At 40.3% G+C, this 24,793-nt stretch overlaps 1 protein-coding gene across 31 annotated transcripts in view; it reads right to left on the bottom strand.

Annotated features, from left to right (window-relative positions):
- The window catches only part of Clasp2 (cytoplasmic linker associated protein 2), a 172,765-nt gene that overhangs the window by 49,312 nt on the left and 98,660 nt on the right, over positions 1-24,793 (bottom strand). For 14 of the 31 annotated variants that reach the window (XM_085828098.1, XM_085828101.1, XM_085828103.1 and 11 more), the window contains 12 exons: positions 21,581-21,716; positions 20,863-20,933; positions 19,035-19,094; positions 17,316-17,393; positions 16,417-16,584; positions 15,793-15,848; positions 14,851-15,024; positions 10,496-10,519; positions 8,947-8,964; positions 6,732-6,833; positions 6,558-6,584; positions 175-345 (listed from right to left, as the gene is read on the bottom strand). In XM_085828098.1, coding sequence (XP_085684224.1) covers positions 175-345; positions 6,558-6,584; positions 6,732-6,833; positions 8,947-8,964; positions 10,496-10,519; positions 14,851-15,024; positions 15,793-15,848; positions 16,417-16,584; positions 17,316-17,393; positions 19,035-19,094; positions 20,863-20,933; positions 21,581-21,716 — 1,085 coding nt within the window. The remainder of the gene's footprint in view (positions 1-174; positions 346-6,557; positions 6,585-6,731; positions 6,834-8,946; positions 8,965-10,495; positions 10,520-14,850; positions 15,025-15,792; positions 15,849-16,416; positions 16,585-17,315; positions 17,394-19,034; positions 19,095-20,862; positions 20,934-21,580; positions 21,717-24,793) is intronic. The other 17 variants (XM_085828100.1, XM_029481881.2, XM_085828104.1 and 14 more) reach the window with 3 other exon arrangements.

Genomic DNA, 24,793 nt, shown 5'->3' with positions numbered 1-24,793 from the left:
ATATGGACTAAGGCTGGTGAGACAAACACAGTGATCTTGGGCTTTACAATGTTAGCCCCCCTTTCAAAGTTCTTACACTTTCAAGATGTAATTCATACCCTATACTTGAGCAACCTAGACTTTAATTCTCCTTGACCTTTCAAGGAAGCCAAAGGTGGCACTGCAGAGTCTTACCCACTGAGAGCCTAGATGGGCTGGCCTCTCTGCTGCAGCCCTGGCTCCTTGGTATCTTGCTTCTCTTCTGTGCTGAAGCTGAATTGACCAGGACTCGTTGAGCACCAGAGCTCACAGTAGAGAGGGCTGTTGTGGTTAGAACTCTTCCTGGAGACCCAGATCGGCTGCCAGCTACACGGGAAACACATAAAAATATGCAAACATTGATCTCAAGGTAACTTGCAAAGATAACGAAAAGATTGTGATATCATGGCAGGTTCTAAGACCAAAGAAATGGACTGAGAGTTATATACAAACATAACCTGCAGAGGGAAAATGCTCTGCGTATGCCAGCACTGAGGATTAAGCCACCTCAAGCATATGCTTCATGATGGCAATACTACTGGGATTTTTTAAGACAAACAGTAGGAAGATCCCCAGAGCAATCCCGTATTTGACAGTGTGTTTCCTGAGGCTTAGATGCTCTGTGGAAAAGCAATACTTATAACGATGGAAACTCTTAGTTCTATTACTGCTACTATTTGTGTCTTGAACATACAGTGACAACTTGCTTTTTCTTAAAATAGTTTGCCTCATGAAATAGCTGAATGGGCATGGCCATTTGGTGCTATTCATATTTTTAATATTTACAAAATTAGAAACTGTGCTGCTTTCAAATCTAATCAGAGAGGGTTCTTTCTGCAGTGTGCAGTGATTAATTCAGGGACTCTTAACTAGACAAAGAGCTCAGAATATGTTACTGTTGAGAACTCGGCTCTAAGTGGGACTTCTTTATTAAGGTCCCCCTGCACCAAGGCTCAGGAAACACCTCAGGAGTTATGGAAAGAATGTAAGGGATTGGGGGAGACGGTGCGGTGAAATGTGGTTTGGGGGTTATGACATAACTGCTATATTCATTACCTCACAGCTTTGGTTACATTTGATTGGTTCAGTTAATATTCCAGCATGCATTGAGGGAGAAAGGGCTCATGAGGCCCCACTCCCAGCTCAAGAGCTTTGTCAGTTGATGGCTAATAGGGAAGGCAGAGTCCCCACCCCCATTACCCATGGTGTGGCCCCTAGAAGGGCACGCTGCCTCCCACATCCTTGCACATACTAGTTAGTACTAGTAGCACTATTTGGACTCAGCAAGGTTTTGTTGTTGTTCTTGTTGTTGTTTTTGTTTTGTTTTGTTTTTAAGGACACGAAAGTAAAGGGGGACGATAAAGAGGAGCAGGGGAGAAGGGTAGGGAGACTGTATGGCTAGTACATCCATTGTAAACAGTGGATGAAATTGTCAAAAATAAAGAAAAACACTAAATTTAAATTAAGTGCTGATAAATTGGGCCAGCTGAGGAAGAGAAATTTATTTTTGCTAGTTGAAGGTGGAGGGCTCTTGGTTGGCCGCGTTCTAGGGACAAGTTCCAAGGGTAGACCAGAACCAGGGAGGCGTCACAGAAGTCAGATATATGGTCAGGGCATAGAGAGGGAGAGCTAGATTAACTCTCAGAGGTCTTTGAATAGATTAAGCAAAGTTATGAAATGAATTTTTAGATAGGGCTTTCCTGTATATCTTAGGTTTCTCTGGAATTTGAAGCAATCCTCCTGCCTGTACATCCCACATGCTAGGGTGGTAGGTATGTAATACTATACCTAGAAAGAAACCCATTTTTAAACTAAAAACACAAAGGCTACCTTTTTAAGAGGGATCACTCAAAGTGTTTTATGTGTATACTGAATTAAAAAAAAAAAAAAAAAGAAAAAGAACCAGACGCTTGCTCAACTGAACAGCAGTATTTTAGAAAACTTGCATTTAAATAAATCTTTAGGGGAAAAACTGTCTCTTTGTTACCCACTTTTACTATACTAAGAGTCTCTACTCATACTGCACACTATCGTGTGACACACTCAACTGTGTCTCATTTCTACCCAGGAGATTCAAGATTTAAATGCCAATGGGAATGAATACTGGCTGTCAAAAATGGCACTGTGAGTTTGAGGCCAGCCTGGTCTACAGAGCAAGTCCAGGACAGCCAGGGCTACACAGAGAAACCAAATTAAAAAACAGAAAACAAAAAAACAAAAAACCCAAAACCCAAAATAAACCCCACAAAAACCAAAACCAAAAACACTCATCAAAAAAAAAAAAAAAAAAAAAAAACCCAAAACTGGCCGTGTGTACCAGGCAGGCATTTCAGAGGGATTTAGAGGGTCGTCTTATCTTTCTTATGGAAGACGCCATTTCTAATCCTAGGCAGATATCTTACAGTAACTTTAACAAGTTCTTGGGACTTCCAGAAATAGCAGCTGTAAAAGCTCCTGATTCTGCCATTCAGTGCAGGTCAAGGAACATGAGCAAGCTGGATGGGACCTGCTGTTATCTTATTGTTACGATTTGTGGGCATCTTTTGCTTAGGTTAATTCATATTCTTGGTTTGTTTTAAAATATTTTCAGTACACAAAATAAAATATATATTCCACCGGTGATAGCAATCTTATAAAATGAAGAAGCATTGCTTCCTGTAAAATTAACAAGTTACTGAGTGGAGAAATTACTCAAGTCTATTTTAAAATGACCATTCAAAAGTTTCATGATGTTGCAGGTGAAGAATCTTCAAATCTGGTTTTTCTCTTCTTCTTTGAAGTATTGCTGAGGCATCTATTTTCTCCATGCAATATGTAAACTAAACATACACACAAAAACACCCAAACACCCAACATGCCACAAACTTACAATGCACCATAGGCCAATGGGAGTTATGAGAAACTCTCAATGATATAGAAACTATAATGAACTGAGTACATACAGTATGCATTCTGTTCAGATCAGTCATAAACGCGTGTGGGTGGGGTACTGGTAGGAAAGCGAACGAACTCTGAAATGTGGGTCTATTCAGCAGACAGGAAGGTGCAATCCAGAAGCACACTGACATTCTTCCTCCTTGGCATGTCCTGAGTTGATGAAACCTGGGCAAGTCCACTCTCTATTGAAGCTCACGCATTCCCTCACCTTAGGAAGGAAGCTGGCAGTGTTCATTTCATATGCACAGTGTCCTCTCTTCTCCATTAGCCTTTCACCATCAAAGAACGAGACATTTCCAGTGCCTAGGGCTCCTTTGGAGTCATTTATACTTAAAATGCTGAAGCACTTTCTCTAGTAGAGCCACCAGAGTTGAAGAAAAGGGCAAGTTCAGCCCAGAGAGCAACATGGAACAAAAATGCCCTAGAGGCAAATCTTCAACTTGAATAACTATTTTCTGTTGTATTGTTACATATCAAAATGTTACTATAGTTTCCTCTCTCTTCTTAATATTTATATCTGTAGCGTCAACTTGGAAAATTTCAAAATTTTTAGAGTTTCATGATACTAGAAAGACAGGCCAAAGAGAACTCCTGACTAGCAGGTTTTGCTCTAGTACCAAAACAGAATGGCTGGGTATTATGTAGTTAGAGTTTCTGCTGAATAGAACTCATTCTTGTTGATGAGAATAGGTGACCAGACAAGAGGTGCACACATAAAGTCTGTAGATTCTTACCACCAATGGTATTAGCAGATTGTGATCCTGAACAAGTAAGTGTAAAGCAGAGTTAGGGTAAGGGTTATAATCCACGAAGAGGGAAGAAGCAGTTTTAAAATGGATGGCAGATGAAAATAACAAAGCTTAGTCAGTTCTCAAGAAAAAACAAAACAAAACAAAAACCAAACAAAAAACAAACCGAACACAAAAAAGAGCAAACGTTAAAAAAATTCCATAGCACAAATGTCTGTCACAAAAGCAGTACACATAACAGTTTTACAGCTGACACTCATGTACCAAGCAGATGAAATGAAACTGCACAAGTCAATGCGCATCCTTCAGCTGGTCCTTTATGGGATCCAAGCTGTCAAATGTTTACAATTTTATTTTAAACTTTTAATTTAAAATTAGATATAGGAACAAATAACGCATCTTATAGCTGAAGAACAATGGAGATGAAAAAGCTAAGAATCTCATCTTTTTTAAGATTCATAGAAAAGCAAGAGGCAGGGGGGAAAGGAAGCTCCTGGCAGGCTGCACAGTCAGTCACCGGTACACAACCAGTCACTACCAACAGAGTGAGGACGCAGCTCTTCCTTAACCTACCAGTCAGGCTCCCCATTAGCTCTGCTTTCTTTATTCTGGTGAGCCTGAGCACACCTGCTTTGGTCCAAGAGATTCTCTGCCTTTCTAGATGACAACCCCAAACATGAGCACCATGCACCGTAATGAGACACTACGATGAAGATGGAAGGCACAGGAGGACCCTGTGCAAACAAGCTGTGAACAAACTTGCATACTAATCACACATCTTTTTAACAAAAGAATCTTAAATGAACACATACTCATCCAAATAAACAGGCAAGCAAAGAAATGAGATCTTTCTAATGATTTAAGACGTGTGTGATTTTATGGTGGGAACGTCTCTAGACCTGAAAGTCCTATGAGGTTTAACAAGGCAAACATAGCATAATCCTCCTGTCTTTCACTGTCATGCTCTGAAGTTCCAATGATTGAAAAAGAGGGTCCCAACCAAGGTCAAGAAGTCAGAAAATAACAATTATCTCACAATTAAGTTTTAACTTAAATCCTCGCATGGACAATTTGCGATTATCTGTATTTTCCTTTAGGTTTTAAACATCCTAACTTTAGTGTTTATTTCTGTTTCATGAGGGCAGTAAAAATATCAAGGTATAAAAACACGTAACAGCATCATAAAATTCCGTTTTCGGGCTGGCAAGATGCCTCAGTGGGTAAGATCACTGACTGCTCTTCCAGAGGTCCTGAGTTCAAATCCCAGCAACCACATGGTGGCTCACAACCATCGGTAATGAGATCTGATGCCCTCTTCTGGTGCGTCTTAAGACAACTACAGCGTACTTATTCATAACAATAAATAAATCTTTTAAAAAAAAAATCCGTTTTCATTTTATTATGAATAATACCAAGGATAATCTTGTCAGGTAATTCACGGCACTTACTCTGGTGTACACTGTTGTAACTGCATTAAATATGCTGACTCATTCAATGCTCATGACAATCCCCTGAGGCAGACGCTATTATCCTCCTCATTTTACAGGTGGGTACAGAAAAATACAGGAACCTACAATAGCCAGGACTGCAATGTGGGCAACACAGGTCCAAAGCCTGCAACCTTTACTTTACCCCAGAGCCCTTGGTGGCCTGACTCTGGCTGTACACAGACCCTGTGTCTTAGCTAGCTCCCAGGCTGCGCTGATGTTAGTCTGCGCAATAGACAAGGAGAAGGGAGGGTGCACTGGTAATCAATGTTCTCTAAGAATCACTCCACAGCACACACCCACAGGAGAATGTGGTATTGTCACTACTTTTGATCTGTCAGAGAAAAGCCCTTGCCTTGCAGAACTATGTATTATTCTGACTGTTTGTGAGTAGCCTTCATTCTGAAACAAACTATGCCAAATCCTTCTGCTCATTTTAGGACTCCTACAGAAAGCTTCCAGTGTTGCTCTGCCTGACATTCTGATGCCAGGAAGAGGTGGGACCACGACACATGCACTTAGGTGTCCTCATGTCTCTGAGCCTTACTTGTCTCCCTTGACCCCAAGATGCAGGAATCAGACTATTAAAAATAAACAGGCCATCTACAACCCGACAGTCACCTTGGAACCCATTCTTTCTCGGGCTAATTAGGTTATAAAAAGGACCTATTCTTCACTTCCTTAGAAAAACCACCTGGTGTTAGAGAGTGCTGAGGACAGTCTGTGGGAACAGAGGGAGCAGCAAGAAGTCACTGTGGCTAAAATGCATTGCCCAGGCACTTGTTGGGGCAGACAGACAGACAGACACAGGTCCTGCTTTTACCTAGGCCTACGACTGAGCTTTTTAATTGTTCCCATAAGGAACTAACTCAGTGAGCAGTGAAACCTAAGAACATAAATCTCAAATTTCCCATGAAATTGATCAAAACTAGCTTTCAGCCTATTTTTCCCTCATGATAAGTCAGTATTCACTTGCCCAAAATACGAGCCAAAATTTAAGATGATCTAACAAAGTGTGGGGAGAGTAAGAAGATAGATCCCACTTTTCTGTCTCTGTATAGCATCTGCTAGCTATAAACAGATATTGGTGTTAATACTGAAACATATTTTGCATCTGAAAGGCACAATTGTCCACGCCTGCGAGTTTCTGAGTAGAAGATGAACCTTGACTTAAGAGATTCGTACTGAAAGTCCTTCCATGCACACATCTGTATACAAGATGAAGACTGCCTGCTAAGTGGTGGACATCAATGATGTGCCCCTGACAGCACAAACACAAGACAACACCCACTCAAAACACAAAACAGAACAAAAAAACCAAGCCCAAACATGCACAACAACTGACCCAAAACATTGAAAAAAATACCTTCATTTTTGTCAGGTGATGATGAACCTAAAGTACAGAACAAGAACTCAGTATGTGGCTTGTGGCTTTTCAAATCAGCTTTGAATGTATCCACTGCTCATTTCCTAACAATAACATAAGAGACACATTCACCCCAGACGGACACAATAGGCAAGACTCAGGAGCAGTACATACGCTGGGACTGAGACACCATTTTTGTCCGGCTTCTCCCTCTAGAGTCGGTCTTGGCATTTCCCACAGCAACAAGCGGTGTAGAAAGCTTGGCTCTCACCCGACCTGAGGAACAAATATTTACACAATTAAAACACTTACTATAATAGTATTTAGTATTAAGAAAGGGGACTTATACTATTTTCAAATATTTTTAATTCTGAAGTAAGGCAGCCATTATTTATATATTTCTCTTAAGAATTTAAAAGTACAGTTTGGAGTTTACTTTCTAAGATGGCGTCTCACCTAGGCTTATCTGGAATTCCTTGGCTTAGGAAATTCTCCTGCCTTATCTCCCAAGTATCTGGGACTACAACCTACATATCACCAAATCCAGGTATATACTTCTTTATACATGTTCTACATAAGAAGAAAATTGCCAGACATGGTGGCACACACCTTTGATCCTAGAATTTGGTAGGCAGAGGCAGGAGGATCTCTTTGAGTTCTAGACCAGCCTGTTCTACATGAGACCCTCAAAAGATAAGAACACAAAACAAAATTAAAAAAAAAGTTTCTGTTTCTAGAAAATTAGGACTGTTTTCAAATATCTGCCATAGCTTTAGAGCTGAACAAGACTGTAAACAACCTTCTTGATGGACAGTGTACTTCTGAAGAGAACTTAAGAAGCGCTGCCATCAGCCACGTCATCTTTTTTTTTTAATCTCTTCTTCCTAGATCCTTCCTTTCACTGCTACCTCCATCTCGTCCCCGCGGTAAAACCACACGACAAATATTTTCACTGTATTTCCAGAGGTTTGGTTTTGTTCATTTTGGTTAGAGGTATGGGGCAGGATCTCTGGTCCTGCTGGAACTCACACTGTAGAGCAGTCTGGTCTTGAACACACTGAGATATGCCTGATTAAAGGTGCTTGCCACCCAAGCAGGCGCTTTCTAGAGCACTTGCACTAACACGCATCTGCGTAAGCTGCCAGCAGTAAAGATGAGGGACGGTCACACCCCACTGCTAGGTGCTCTGGGCTCTCCAGCGACACTCTCAAGCACATCGCATCATGTTGAACACAGAAGAAAAAAAAGCATTTAGAATCTATGTACATTAAGAGGTACAATTTTATGGAATCCCAAGATAGTGACCAATTTGACCATCCTGATTTGAAAAGCAGGTGCTGAAGAGGAGGGCTGGATTTGAGCATAAGGACTAGGTGAAGTCAGAGGAGCGGTGGGAGCTGGGAGTGAATCGGAGGCAGATGCCAAGAGAGCATCACCAGCAAGGCGCCAGGAGCCCACGCTGCAGAGCCCTCAGCTTTAGAAGTCTGCTCTGGGTAGGTCATTATTTCCTCATAACTGAAGAACAGTGCGGAGAAACTGAATAAAGACTCCACCTATATTCTAGCCACATACTAATGCTTTAAGTTCAAAGTACTAAAGTAAGCTGCCATTCAGAATTCTGCCAAATCAGAACTAAGATTTTTAGAGTAATACAATTTTAACTTAACACTATCTCAAGCACACCACAGTTAATATAAAAACAAAAACAATTACATGCATTTGGTTTTATACTCAAGAAAATGTTGTTCATGTCAAACTTAAGGAAAAAATTGTGTTTAAAAAAAAAAAAGGATTAAAAGGCTTTAATGAGATTTATCCTTCCTGAAGGATAAATACAAAAACTCAATTTTTATTTCTATAAACTCAGAAGGACTATTTCTTTTAATGTCAACTGACTCAGGAGAGTCTATGTAGCAAGTGGTTATGCTCTTAAACTGAATTTGAATCAGAGATCAATTCTGTAGTCACTGATTCAAAAATTAAAAGATACACTTCAAAATAGATGAAATAAAAGTTTTTAATGTCCAATGATAAAGCAGTGTTCCTAAGAAGCAGAAATAACCTGGTATTAATTTTTTTTTAGAAAAGAAAAAAAATTCTGTTGTCATTACTGGGAAAAATGGAATTATATACTAGATATTATTAAGTATGTTAAGCAATGTTTTTCTAGAATGAGATGATCCAGGATATAAAGCACAACTGCATGATGAAGAATTAGAAAAAAATTTTACACACAATGAACACAACCAAATATAGAATGCAAAAGCTACCACCGCTGGCAAATGAGAAGGGTCTGCAGGTAAATTAGCCTGTTTTAGTTTCAATGCATACTACCAATGAAACTATGAGGTGGAGGGTCTGTGTTACTAACAAAGTATTTACTTCTTACCATCATCAGATGCTGTTCCTAAATAAGAGAAATAAAACAGTATTTCAACAAATTCTGAAAATGGTACCTTACAATCCCCTCCCCCCAAGATTCATCTGCAAAGGTGAAAATAGAATGTAGCTTTAGTCAGATAGGATTTAGCCTTGAAAACATTTAAATGAGAAAAAATAATCTGACGGAATTACATTCACAGTTCATACCAAAAAAGTTAAAGTCAGAAAACTAAAAATAGCAAAATTCTTAAATTTTGGAAGGGTGGAAGAAACCCGAGAAATCAATTACTTAAGAAGAGTTTAACTCCGATGACTTTGCCTTGCAAATAAAGGTTTGTAGACTCCTTCCTCTAAAGTAGAACTGTATTCTGTACATTTTCAAAGGGAGCCCATAAAGGAACCAGAGAGAAACAGAAACCAAATCCATGACCTTGGCCGCACTTGCCCAACATTTTTGTCAGAGCACAGACAAATCCAAGGACCTAACCGCAGCGCTCAGTTGTGTGACCACAAAGTGTGTGAAGTCTATGGAAAATGAGCAAGTATGAAAGCCACTGGGCAGTGACACACAGACAGTTGCACTGTCAAATGAAGGGCTGAACACAGGAAGTAACACATCAGGTAACAGAGGACACCCCAGAAAGGGCTTTAATTATGATCCAAACAGAGAAACACTGACTGGTAAGTGAAATTTTTCCTAAGTGCTCCAGCAATCTAAAGGTTCAAGGATATCTAAGAGTTCAGAAAGAAATCCCCTCCTGATGGCTGTCGTTTCCATTCAAAGGGCTTAATTATGAAACACTTTAAAATGGAGATACTAAAAATAGTTCCTAACCTGAGATTAAATAAAGCTTCCATTTCATTAAAATAGAAAAAAAATTGAGGTAAATTTGTAGAGCTTATATAATAATTAAAGAGAAAAGGTGTTTTGCTTCCCTTTCTTTTCTTTGAACAAATTCTTTAACAAAGCTCAGACTCCAGCTGATACCATCAGCCCTGACAGGGAAAAGAGTGCTGTGACCGTTTTCTCTCTAGTGTCTGACAAAACAAGGCTCAGATTTGTGACTAGACCAAAGCAGCCACAGACAAGCTGTAATAATTTGAATATTGGAATTTAAAAAGCAAAGCTTAAACTTTAGTTTAAATTAAATGTTAGTTTAAAATCTCAGCATGTGCAACTTGCCATCAATTTGAAATAAACATGTCAACTGTGAGACACTGTCCCTGTCCCTCTCCAGTCGGTAACTAACATGTTAAAACAGAGACTTAAGAGACTCCTTTCCTCCTCCTGAATCCAGTTTTGAGATAAAAAGAAATAGGAAATTAAAAATATGAGGCCTATTTTTTAGGTTTCATAGGAACTATTTTCGGTAATTGACTTAAGTTCCAAAAAAAAAAAAAAAAAACCCACAAGGAAATCTAAAATGGATAAAAGCAACGCAAAATCCAAGCTGGAGTCCTGCAGCCATTTCACACAAAGTTCTTGATAAATAAATAGCATAAAAGAATCAACAAGGGCCCAGGAGAGATGTGGAAAAGAATTATAAAAGTCTTACCATCCATCTTGTCAGAAGTATCCTCTTTGATGAAAGAGCAAGCAGAGAACAGAGGAAAACTTAGTATATTAGAAAAAAAGACTTCATAATCCCTATTTTTTTAAAAAGACAATTGACTTGTACAGGCTCACTTTGCCATCTGGCTTCTCACAGATCCCATCTTTCCTTTGAACTTTCAGCTCCTATAATCACACATCTGGGTAAAAATCTGTCTCTGTACCACAAGTTCCTAGAGAAAACCCACACAGCTTGTGATCAGGTGGTGCCACTGAAGACCAGGCCTTTAATATCTGTCATAAGAAAGTTAGCATAGTAGGACTGGCAATGCTATTGTTTTTGAGGCCCACATGTCACAAACCTCCTGTCCCAGTCTCCAGAGTGCTGCAGTTACAGCTATGCGTCACCATGTGTGGTTGCTGTTGCTCTTCTGAAGGTCCTGTGTGCAACACTGGCCTCTGCTAACTCAGCTCCGAACACCTCCACCCCCACCTCCCCATGATAACAAGGTTCCATGACAGCAGAGGATCTCGACTGCCATAGTAATCTCCTGAACCATATGCAAGCAGTATCATTTGTGGTGAGCATCAACTTTCTTCTGGGTGTCTGGAATTCTGATAATTGTGGCTTGTTGAAAAAGCAAAGAGCCAATATGACCAGCCTCCTCTCCCTACTCCACCCCTGGACTAGAAGTCTTAAATGAGCTTCCCTGGCAGAAACACTGGTTGACATGTTGTAGCATTTCATAGCAGAGGAAGGAGTCTTTCTTGCTAAGCCTAGTTCCGAGGGTTAGGCCTCCAAGGCGATTATCTCCCTACTGGTTCTGCTGTGTGGCCGTCCACTCTAATAAACCTCACCCATAAGCTCCAAACTGTGGCCAAGTCTAACAATGTCCCTTCTCTTGTACTCAAGACTATTCAAAACCTTTAGTCACTTCTTGGACCAAGACTTCTCAGGCAGACAACTCTAATTCTAATGAATACACTCTTCTGAAGACCCACCTGGTACTGCAAGTGCCATGCCTGACTCTACTCCCTGCCCTCCATTTCCTCCTATGCTGGCCCAGGAAACTGTTGCCCTCTCACTGCCAGCTCTGCTCACTGCAGGCCACTTCTCACAGCTTCTGCAGGAGCTGCACCAGGCCACTCTCTTCATCCTTTCACTGCTTTCTTCTCGAGCTAACCAACCACCTTGGTGTACAGACAAAGATCTTAAAACAAGGAGGGGGAGGAAAGTGCCAGGGCTGAGAGGAGCCTCAGAGCTCTATCATTTTCTTCTTGGCCATCGAGCATGGCAAGTTCATAGATTCCAGTACCAATTTCTTCCACATCTAACCAAAATTTGACTTTTATCTAACCGACCTTACTAAAATCATTTGTTTTCTTTTCCATTCAGGCAGTTCCATGAACCTCCTACTAAGAATACTTATGTGTGCCAGGTATGTCTTTTATCATGAGCTATACCTCAATATAAACACACACACACCCTGGCCATTCTGTATGACACTAACTTTCCTCTACAAAAGTTAACAGGTAAATTTCAAAACACACAGGCCACCTCGGTGCCACAGAATTCAGTGCTTTAAAAAAAAAAAACCAAAAGCAAATTAGCCAGTGGCAACTGCACTAGAGAGTGTATGCAGTTTAAAGTTACCTTTTCTTTGTATACCCATTTCATCTCAACTGTTTCCTAAACATTTTGAGTTTGAGGTCTCGTAGCAAGTTCAACTCAAAATGCATGAAAGCCAACAAATCTGTAGCCCCTTATTTCTCAGCAGCATTACCAATAAACTGAAAAAAATAGTACGGAATTTCCAGATCCTCAGTACTTAGCAGGAAACCTGAGAAAAACTGAATACAGGGAGTGTTTGAAAAAAAAAATGATATACTCATTCTGAATTCTCTAAGTTCAGACATGATAAACAAGGTTCAACACAGAAGAAAGCAGAGCCCACCAGTCACGTGTGTAGGGCTGAAGGAGGTCTCGTGAGGACAGGGGTTGGGTGTGTGCTGCCATGCCCAGCTTTTAGGTAAGAGCGCAATTTTTTTATTCATTCATTCATTCATTCATTCATTTTGGTGGTGTGCTGCAGTTTCTTTTCTTTTCTTTTTTTTTTTTTTTAAAGATTTATTTATTTATTCTATGTAAGTACACTATAACTGTCTTCAGACACACCAGAAGAGAGCATCAGATCTCATTATGGATGGTTGTGAGCCACCTTGTGGTTGCTGGGATTTGAACTCAGGGCCTTCAGAAGAGTAGTCGGTGCTCTTAACCACTGAGCCATCTCCCCAACCCTAAGTGCTCAAATCTTAACTCATATCCTTATGCTTATATAGCAAGTGCTTTTACATACTGAAAGGCATCTTCGAAATCCTGTTTTTACTTCCTTTTATTTTATTGAAACGGTGTCTCTTTATAGAGCCTGGCTGGCTGCTTCCCAGTACTGAGATTAAAGGCATGCAACAGTACACTTGATTCCACCTTCTTTTCTTCCTTTTCTTTCTCCTCCTTTCACCTTCTATGTTTTCTTTAGGTCACCAGTTCTTTTCTACTTCACTTCCTTAGGCTGACAGACCCTCCTTGCCAAGCCCTCACGGCTCTACCCAGGCTGAGGCCTTGTCGTCTCTACAGTGAGGGATCTACTCCTCACTCTACATTACCGAACCAAAAGGGTGCTGAGCCGAGAGTTCCCAGTACTTCCTATGGATCTTAAGGGTGCCCCAGTCTCTCCACAGATATCTGCAGTCAGGATCCTCAGTGGCATGGAGAGAATATGTATGGAGCATTAGAATAGCGCACTATGATATTGCGAAAAAGAGCACAAGCTCATATTCAGTAAATAATGCACACGAGTAGCCGAACCAAAGACACTCATACTGAAAGGGCATACGACAGGAGATTACATCCTGAAGTAAAGGTTCATTTTTATTCTTTGGTATAATTACTTAATTACTCAATTCCTGGGTCAGAGTGTGTGTGTGTGTGTGTGTGTGTGTGTGTGTGTGTGTGTGTCCGTGTCCCTATCTCTATGTGCTATCGGTCTCTCCTTTGATGAGGATGAACTTTACCTGAGCTCTCTTGCAGGTCCTGGACCCAAACTCCAAACCTTTAACAAAGCTTCAGGTATTAAATTGCCATTCAGAAATCGTGTCCATTTGTGAACTCACTCAGAGCTGTGACAAGGTCCTCAGGCTCTCGTCAGGGTCCCTCACTCTCCTACTTTCCTGTATATTTATACACCTTTCACTTCCATTTGTTTGACCAGTTAAAATCCAACATTTGTTCTGGTGTTTATAGGCTAATTTGATAAGTATTTTATTTTTATGGTCTATTTATACTTTTTTGTGGAGTGTGGCAAAAACTGTCTCCAAGTTTATATTTTCATATCTTAGACTTAAATTAAGGCTATAATTTATTTAGATTTAGAAATTATTTCAGTGATGTGAGATTAGATGAATTCTTGGGGTTTTTTTTTTTTGTTGTTGTTGTTGTTTTGTGTTTTTTCGAGGCAGGGTTTCTCTGTATAGCCCTGGTTGTCTTGGAACTCACATTGTAGACCAAGCTGGCCTTGAACTCAGAAATCTGCCTGCCTCTGCCTCCCAAGTGCTGGGATTAAAAGTGTGCGCCACCACTGCCTGGCTGGTTAGATGAATTCTTATCTATTGGGTTTCCAATAAATTGTCTTACGATTTTGTTCAAGATTCTGGTCATCTGGGATGTATTGTACCACGGTGTTTAACAGGTTGTAATTTATAAAAACTGTGAAATACCTTCTCAACAGCATGCACTGACTGATCTATGCTTACTTCATCATTCTTAAACACTGCCATTCTAGCACTCACCAAATCCCTGCCCAAATCTCTATGCCCTTTATTGTATGCAGTAACCAATCTGTTTAGTGTTCTACACTACAACCATGAGGCAGAAAACAGAAGTGTGCATCAGAGACGCAACATGGACAACCAGCCTGTTGAAACATACAGAAAAAACCCAACTCTGAACATCATTTAGAATGTATGGCTAAGCTGTGATGAGACACAGAAGCCCTTTACAGTTCTTCCTTCTCCCCAAAGGTAAAGGAATAGAAATAAGACCAAGGAAACAGCAGTTGTTTAAAAAACCCATGCCTTCCCTCGGTAACCCCCCATAGGTGTGTCTTTAATGCAGTTATGAAAATTCTATAGGCAACCATGGGATCAAGAACAGTATGTCTGATCAGGATAAAGAGGAAGACAATGGAGACAAGCAGAGATCAGTACCAAGGTCACTGCAAACAAGCAAGAATGGACCAGAAGTGAGTATGGTATTTCATTTCGTCCCTGAGAGGACGGGAAGAGTGAAGGGAGCTGGCATACCTAGTGATGCATAGGAGCCTGGATTCAGGGCACCTGCACCTAAACGCCCACTTCGCACCGCCTGCCCAGCAGCATGATGAGCCTTGGCACCAGCTGCCGCATTCACATCAATGTCACTTCGAGAACGCTGCAGGCTTCCTGGAAGGGGGTTGGCTTTGCTGCCTCCCACAGATACTACAGAAAACAAGTTATATATGTTATTTAAATGGCTGCAAACAAAACAAAGACACATGAACTCAAAGCCATCATAAACTCGTCATCTGTGGCAACACACAGTCCACAAGACAGCAGTGGCCATGTGGACAGACAGCACCGTAACATCACCTTAAAGTGAGAATGCTCAGTTTCAGTTATGATAAAACAGCTTTCTCCAGCAATTCTGAATAGTTCTTTGCCTCATTTTTCTCTCATGGAAAAAATGCTGACTTTTGATTATAAAATTGACAGGTCTGTTTGGTAACAGAAGAGATATGTTTAAGACTGATTTATGGAAATAAAACACTAAAATATATGAGCATATTATTATTCTTTACTATTAGAAAACGCAAGAAAAGTTAGTCTAGATATTGGGATATTGCAACATTAGTGCAGCTTTGTCCCTCTTAGGAAGTCTGAGCCAAGTCATTCAACTGAAATTTAGCTTCAGTTTTTAAAAGCGTTTGACTATATGATGAGCTGCCTCAGTAATAGCTGTGAAGTCAACTGAGTGATCCTAACCGGCATTTTAAAGCAATCAAACACAAGAAACACAGTGGATCACTAAAATCTAAGCTACTTCCCAAAGCCTTGGCTTCTATTCGCCTCCAGAGTCAAGGTGTGTCCCCACAATTTATGGTACTGTGTCATGAAAATATTTTCTCACTGTGGATCACTTCAAACCTCTTTAAATGCTACTGCTTAGAGACACAACGGGCTGTAACTCTTACTCCAAGAAGTAATTACCTCTTCCAGCTACAGTCGAAGGATTTGCTGTTGACCATTTAGAAGAAAAAGGACGACTGGAAGGTAAAAAGAAATGTTGTTAGTAACAAGACTTGGCTGACCACTCTGGTAAGAATGAAATATCAGCTGTCAAGAAAATTGAGGCATTTTTTCTTAAAAACAGTTGTCTTCAAGAACTGGCAATAAAGCAAAAGTAATCGGCAATGAACAAATGGAGACTAGGCTACGTTACTGACTCCGCTCTTCAGCACATAGACAATGTCAGCACTGTCAATCACTCGCACCCTGAAGTACTTCACACAGAAGAAAGAGACAGCGTGGTTCTCACTAGCATGCAGGCAGTCCTGCACACCAGGTCTCGTCTCATGTGATTCCTCCAATGTCATGTTGTGGAAATGCACTACGTGCTGCATCAATTATTTTATGGTATCAATAATCGCACAGAAGTCAAGTGTTGCCACACACTTATATAGAGAAACAAAATGTGACTCATTAACCCTAGCCGCAGAGCAAAGAAATTAACAAACACCAGGTCACCGTTTTTTCAAGGTCTTAGTAGACACAAACTACCCAGGTGGAGGAGTTAGGAAGAGGAAGACATCGCTCCCAAGAGTATGACCTTACTTGAGACTTTCTTGTGAGCTGGAGGAGGACCTGTCTGACTGCGGAAGAGAAGCTGCACTTCCAGAACTCTTTAAGTACGTTTGGAGACTTTTCTGATATGATGGCTCAAGGGAGTTGTACAATGTTTCAGCTTCACCAGGAAAGTGGTTTCTAAGGCCCATGTATGTCCTGGAAAGAAAGGAAGGACATCAGTGACAGCTGGTCCTAACTCTAGGAACACAAGCACATGTGTAAGGCAGTATCCATGTTGAGTAGAAACTGGGTAAACTGAACCAATCCCAGTGGTAAAAAATGCAGCTTTTGAAAAAAAACAGACCTCAGTTCACAGTCTGATTGTGACCACTTATAGCTCTTGTGTCCCCGATTGACTCCCCATCTCAAACTCCAGATGCAGCTATGGGGGCAGTACCACCTTGAAGAATTATCTTCAGAATTAACAACTTAAAAATAGCCTATCTATAGAGCCATGTCTTCAATACTAGTGCTCAGGAAGCAGAGGGAGTTGGACCTCTGTAAGTTCAAGGCTAACCTGCTCTACATATTAAATTCCAGGTTAGCCAAGGCTACAGAGTAAGATTCTGTGGGGTACCAAGAGCCTTACTTAATATCAGATGCATAGTATCTACTCGATAAACTCGGGTTTCTTGTTGACAATGAAAGCTGACAAGTCTCTGATGGGATGAGAGCAATGGTGATGGCCCAGGTCACAACTACAAGCAGCTTATTCCATGTCTAGCACACGGTTAGTGGATAAAATGCACTGCAATTTTGCTAGAGTTAGCAAACAGAGTAATTGGAAAATTGGTAATAGAATCACCTCTCAACATAATTCCTTAAAAGAAACACAATACCTAAAATATGTTTAATTAGATTGTCACAAAAATATAGTACAAACTTACTTCCTTGCCTCCACTCTGGCCTCAGCATCAGCATCATGAATGCCCTTCTTAATAGTTTCAACCAAAACAGCTGCATGTCTACACAATAAAAGCATCTTTACATTAATACTTCATACTGCATTTCACCACATACAATAGTTATTCCTATATAATATACATCTACCCCAAAGGAGAGGGAAAAGTGAAAGATTAATTAGTGAAATAATTATTTAAGACTGTAACATCCCCACCCCACTTCTCCTTAAAGGCAGTGTTGCCACATAGTCCAGGATGGTCTTGAACTCACAATCTTCCTTCATCAGCCTCTAGTGTACTGAGGTTACAAGTGTGCAATACCACACCTAACATCCTTTTCTCTCCTTTCTTACTGAGATGAATCTTTCTATGTAGCCTGGTCAACCTGACTTATGTTCTATCCTCACTAGCTGGGACTGCAGGTCTGCCCTGGTCAAAGATTAGAGGATTTTCTAACAGTCTTCCCTACACAGCTCGCCCATATACTGCTTCCTTCTGATACTTCAGAGACTATAAATCTGGAAGTGTTTTTATAGAATCCTGACAATAGGTAAATAAATGTGCAATATTTAAATTTAAAAATTATAAACTTGATGGTGGAAAATGCCTGCATGGTGGGCTCCTCACTATCGCACGACTGTGGAAAATAATTGGCTACAAGTTTGATCTAAGCCAGGGGCTCTCAACCTTCCTACTGCTGCAACCCTTTAGTGCCGTTCCTGGTGTTGTGGTGATCCCCAACTATAAATTATTTTGTTGTACTTCATATCTGTCATTTTGCTACTGTTATGAATCGTAATGTAAATATCTGATATGTTACCCCTATGAAAGGGTTGTTTGACCACCAAATGGGTCAGGACTCAGAAGCTGAGAACAATTGATCTAACCAATAAATAAAATAGTAGCTGCCAAAAAACAAACAAAAATGAAATACTTTGTGTCTATGTTTAAAAAACTTTCAATTAAAAAAAAAAAGGACCTATAAGGTCTGTAGAGATTGCTTAGCAGTTAAGAGCACATACTGTTATTGCAGGTGACTGGAGTTTGACCCCAGCTCCCACATTAGGCAACTCATAGCTACCTATAACTCCAGCCTCAGGGGATTTGACACCTTTGGTTTCCTAGGGTACCTACACCCCCATACCTATACATATAATTTCTTAAACTAAAAATGAATGCGACGAATTCAATTAAAAATAGAAATCAGCAATATATTCACTAAAAATGTAGGTTACTGCTGATGCTTCAAAACTGAAAGGTGGCATGAAACAGTAATACACATCCCTGTAAAGAGCCGACGAGCTGGTCATACTTTCCTTCATTACAACAGATGCTGTCCAGGGACACACCTCAGCGAGTGTGGAGAAATAGTCCAACAACTTTCTCTTCCAAATAATTCTCTAACTTTAAACAGGAAGCCCTTTCAAGACTGCAGCTCATGAACCTTGCCTCATATGTGCTTGGTAAAATGTTACCCAATGCAATGTGAAGGATCGTATATAACCTAGTCTACCTAAGGGGCTGTCACCCAACACACCAAACCTGAATGCACAGGAGGAGCACAGCATTCCAGCTCAAAGGAAGACAAACAAGGAAACACATCTCTAGACAAATGAGACACAATATAAACAACACACTCTGCGTGCCTGCTGCCGGGAAGGAGACTGAGACTTTTTATGCTGTTTGTATGGGTGGGGTGCCTACCTTTCCAGTGAATGAGTCTGCCATTCTTGCAGCAGCAAATCTAAAAATTCAAATGAACGTCTGAAAAATAAATGTTAAATTACAATTAAACACACCGAGAAATATCACTATTTTTCACAATATTTCATTTTGCTTCTGAATTAAACACACAAGACTTATTTTCAGATTATCTTAATTAGAAAAACAAAAACAAATTTAAAGGATTTTACTATTATTATGCTAGATAGTTTAAAGGAAGTTTGAAGCCTATAATTTAACTTCAGAATATTTGTTAACTATGAAGTGTTTATGCTGGAGCCCAGAGAGAGGGAGGCAAACATGAAAGTGGAAGGCGAGAACAGACTCATTAAAGCAGTCCTCAGAATTCATATGCGCTATGTAGTCCCAACGTAGATCACACACTTAAGGGAATATGCAGTGATAAGTACATAATAGTACAGAACTTTTGCTTCTATTTTAAATATAGGCACATAGAATTTTAAAGCAAAGACACATATATTTTCTCCTAAATCTCTAATTTTTTTCTTCAGTTGTAGGATTTGGGAAAATGAGCTGTTAGCCAGATTTCACCTATGGGATCTTATTTCTGACTCCTAAGATTTTAAAGAGGTGACTACATAACTGTTCTAAAAGTTTTAAATCACGTAAAGGACAAAATGGTGTATTCAGCCATTGTCTAATGACAAAATGCTGTGTAAACTTCATTGTTCTCCAACATGCAATGTACAAATACCGAACGTAAAGACACAGTACTTTCCTTACACTCACTGTAGCCTTGATTCTCCAGTGTTAGACAAGTGCTCTACCACTGATGTACACCATTAGCCTTTAGGTCCTCATCACTGATGGCAATACGTTTTGAAGAGATCAAGCTAGCCTGAAATCTTTGTACTTGAGAACCAAAGGCAAAACAATTCTAAGGTCAAGGCCAGCCTGGCTATATTGCAAGACCTTCTGTCAAATGAAATGACTGCTTCCAAAGAGCATGACGAGAAAGAAAGGGACTAATAATGCTGATTTATCTATTTCCTGTCTTCTACACACAAATTATGAACTCTTAAGTGTTCAATCTGCAGCCCATGGGGTGAGCTCAATCAGTCCATGACTTACATATGCACTGGGATATACAACAGTGAAACCTGTGGGATTCTAGCTATTTCTTACTCTATACTTTGGAGAATAAGGCAACCAGAGAAGTAAATAAGCCACAGCTTAAGTGATAAACCTGAGAAACCTGAGTGCACACAGCAGTTGCTCCACCCACTTGCCCTTAAATGGGAGGTGGTTAGAAAGCTTGTATCATGGGCTAGAGAGATGGGTGAGCAAGTATGAGTGCTCACAACCAGCCTGGTATTTTCTTTTTTTTTTTCTTTTTTTTTTTGTTTTTTTGTTTTTTCGAGACAGGGTTTCTCTGTATAGCCCTGGCTGTCCTGGAACTCACTCTGTAGACCAGGCTGGCCTCGAACTCAGAAATCCACCTGCCTCTGCCTCCCAAGTGCTGGGATTAAAGGTGTGTGCCACCACACCCAGCTCAGCCTGGTATTTTCAATCCCAGGATACACACAGTTGAAAAAAAGAACTGATTCTTGAAAGCTGTCTTCTGACTTCTACGAATCTACTATGGCGCATGCGCGCAAACACACACACACACACACACACACACACACACACACACACACAGGAGTAAAGGTAAACAAATTTGAAAAAAACTATATCATGGTTTTAATGGAAAAGGTAATATTAAGAAGTTATAACTAATTGTTACACTAAACTAAGGATTAAATGAATTACCTAATTTATACTAAAAACCCTTCCCCCTAACACTTACCTCCTCACAGGAACTGACTTTGATGTGCAGTTGCTTGTTATTAAAGGAATGAGTCTGGGTACATGGGTATGCTGAAAAAGATGTTTTAGAAAAGCGTGAGACACTGTGCATGACATGGAGTGCTTTTTTTGTCTTATACTTAAGGACTTAGCCATAGGACAACCAGGAAAAAAAGCTGTAAATCAGATCTAAACTGACCCAAATTCCCCTATTAGAGTAATAATGGTGATGGGATAGTTTTTAGGAGAATGTTCTCCAATGTCTAAATCTTATGCTTTTCTTTAGTGAAGTAAGCAATAAAGTGCTTATTATAAATATAGAACTTAATCATAAATATGTATCGCTTCGTTGTGGCTATACTCACTTTTCTCATTCTTTATTTAGCCATTAAGCACTATTTCTGGTATTTAGGAAATGATAGCGTCGTTATCTCTGTGTACTCAGTCCCCACACTAAGTGTGTGCTGCTCTTGTCACTGCCCGAAGCATCTACAGACACAAACACAAGTGCACACACACACCTACACATATGCATGATATTCCATGTTCACATGACCACACTTTGTAGGCTCTTGTATTACTTACATGCTCTATAGTAACTGCATTATGAGAAAAATATTTAAAAGTAATTTTCTTTCCTTTAGAGGTAACAACAACAACAATAAATAATATGACTTCATTAAGAACATGTGTGGGGAGGGAGTCTGTAAAAAACCTACCCGAATAATAAATCTGATTGCTGCACATCCAGAGGTCGCCATGACTTTGGCACTATTGGGGACAAGATTAAAAAGCGTAGGGACGATGGCTTCAGCGCCGTGATCAAATTTGTTTCCCAAAACTGTTGAAAGGTGACTACAAAGGAACACAAAAACTACTTTAATATTAATTGCAGAAAAGATTTATTTATTTTGAGAAAGAGTTTTATGTACTAATGCTAGCCTCAAATTTGGGATGTAGCCAAGAATGGCTTTGAACTTCTGATCCTCCTGCCTCCACCTTCCAAGTACTGCTATTATAGGTGTGTACCACAGGCCTGGCTGATGAGGTACCAGAATGCAAAGCCAGGCAGGGTTTTAGCCATGCTTCTGCCATGAGCCGCATCCCCACTTTCCAGGTACTATACAGTCTCTTTTTTCCTATCTAATAACGGGCAGTCCAAAGACAAAAATCTGACGTTCTATCTCTCCCTGTGTAGAGACGTGTGCAGATCACATGCTATGTGACCCCAGAGTAGAGCTACGCATTCTAAGTAAACATTAAGTAAAATATTACTCTGATTGTGGGTCTGCATAAGATATTTCCATTTTGATGCCCGAACAACCTAAAGTCCAAAATGCTTAACTCTTTTTAAGTTTCAAATCTTACCCAAATCAATGTTTCACAAAATGTTACCTATTTTGATTAATTGTCCGATTGCTTTTTTTTGGAAGGGCAGGAGTCACAAATATTCTGGTATTATTGTTGGGGCTGGATTTAAGTATCCACAACAAAAATACAACTCTGGTATCTCCTAAAACTCACTAACTTGTGTTAACATTTGTATTTCCTTCCCACATTTGTAATTACATACACCCCCCACGTGCACATGTGCAAATGTAAGTGTAGCGTATGGATGACGATTCACCAGTCACCCTCAGGAATACCACCCACTCTCCCTCACTAACACGGGATCACCATCAACTAAGCTGCACACTGGCTGGCTGGCCAAAGCGTCTGGGACTCTTCCTGTCTCTCTCTCTCCAGTGCTGAGATTAGAAGGGCACACTGCAAACCCCAGTGCTTGCACAGCAAGCAGCTCACCCACTGAGCTGCCCTCTGAACCTTGACTAGCTTCGGTTAAAACACATAGAAAAGACATCATAATTACTGACAGCTTTGACAATTTTTGTGATATTTGTCAATTTCAACATATACAGAATCTTTACTAGATTAATGTTTTATTTTTTTAGAGATAAGGTCTTAATGTAGCCCATGCCGGCCTTGAACTCACTCATAGCCAAGGACGATCTTGAACTCTGGACCCTCCTATTTCCACCGGCCAAGTACTGGAATTATAGACATCTTATCAGTGCACTCAGCAGTTTACTATCTTAGTTCAAACATGTGGCTGTGCCAAACATTTAGGTTCTTGATTCAGAGAGGGACTCCAGACTTAGACCGACGTCCTTGTGCTCAGTTACAAAGTCAGTTTCCCAACCTCTCAGCCCCTCAAGTCTACTGTCTTCCACTGAGCAGTGTGAGCTCTGTTCCAGTGGGCAGGTGATCACATGGGAATCAACTTTAAGAAGCTTGCTGAAAGAGGTGAGACCTACAGCAGTAGGTTTACTACAGATCCTGTACGGTGGCTTTCCTGGGGTCTCTGCGGAATGTACTAGGCACCGACGAAGATTCTGGGAAAGTCAGACTTGAACGTTTTCCTGAATGAGCCCTGGGAATCAGGGTTTGTCTCAGTATTGGGATCAGTGGGTTTCTCCACTCCTCGGGAAGTTTTAGCTTTCATGTGAACAGATCAGTACTAAGCTCGTCTCAGGACAACACGGATTTCTATAGCTCTTTGGCTGTGTGTGTCTTCTCCACTGTTCTGGATACTTGGCTATCCTACTTTCTGAAACTTGCTCTTTATATCCCTAGTTCAGTGAGATTGCTTTGCAGTGTGTGGGTCCCTGCACCTGTCCCTGTATCTCTAAAGGCACTGGCAGGTCAGTACAGCGATGACCACACTACTCTGTTAGGTTGTGGTTTTGTTTTTGTTTTTAAAGATTTATTTGCTTATATGAGTACACTGTAGCAGTCATCAGACACACCAGAAGAGGGCATCAGATCCTATTACAGATGATTTTGAGTCACCAACTGGTTGCTGGGAATTGAACTCGGGTCCTCTGGAAGAGCAGTCAGTGCTCTTAACCACCGAGCCATCTCATCTGTATCTCAGCTTTGCCTTCAGTGTACATTACTTGCAAAAAAGCTATTTACTTACTCTGCAGTTTTCCTAGTCCAAGTATATTTTGGTTTTCTTCTTTTTAAAACTTGGCTATTTTCTTTCTTTTCTTTTTCTTCTCTTTTTTCTCTCTTTCTCTCTCTCTTTCTCTCTTTCTTTCTCTCTTTCTTTCTTTCTTTCTTTCTTTCTTTCTTTCTTTCTTTCTTTCTTTCTTTCTTTCTTTCTTTCTTTCTTTCTTTCTTTGTTTTTGTTTTTTCCACACAAGGTTTCTCTGTGCAGTCCTGGCTGTCCTAGAACTCACTCTGTAGACCAGGCTGGCCTCGAACTCAGGAATCCGCCTGCCTCTGCCTCCCAAGTGCTGGGATTAAGGGAGTGTGCCACCAGTGCCTGGCTAAAACTTAGTTATTTTCTTATTTTGTGTAGTTATAAGTGCAATGGCATACAGGCCGAGTCAGAGGACAGCAGACATGGATGCATTAGTTCTCTCCTACCTTTTTAATCCAGGGAACTGAATCCAGGCTGCTATGCTTGGCAACAGGTGCTCTCAGCCACTGACCCATCTTATTGGCTCTGAACTATATTTGAAGGTTACATTTATGAATTCGTTTTGTTTGCTTTATTGAAGGTACAGCATCACTTTGCTATACTGGCTTCACCTGGCAACCTTGCTAGCATCCCTTGACTGTAAGTCATCCACAGAGTCCCCTGCACAGGATAATTATGTCACCAGGCGCTTCCTGCCTTTTCTTGAAATCCTCATAATTTTTATATCTCCCTTCTTCCCTTAGGACAATAACACAATAGTAATTAGAAGATGCACTGCAGGTACCTCTGGGTTCCCTGTCTTCAAAAGATGCATTGATATCCATCTATGAAACAACAGCACTCAGTGGTAAATAGGATTTCAGGCGAAGATGATACACAAATAGATTTTGATAAATTGATGGTGTTATGACTCTAATTTGCTAAGATATCAGAAATGAAGTACTCA

The sequence above is a fragment of the Mus caroli genome, unplaced genomic scaffold (assembly GCF_978045245.1).
Source record: "Mus caroli unplaced genomic scaffold, Mus_caroli_1 scaffold_11, whole genome shotgun sequence".
Taxonomy (NCBI): Eukaryota; Metazoa; Chordata; class Mammalia; order Rodentia; family Muridae; genus Mus; species Mus caroli.
Note: the sequence above shows the minus strand (reverse complement) of the source record. Positions and strands in the feature narration are given on the sequence as shown.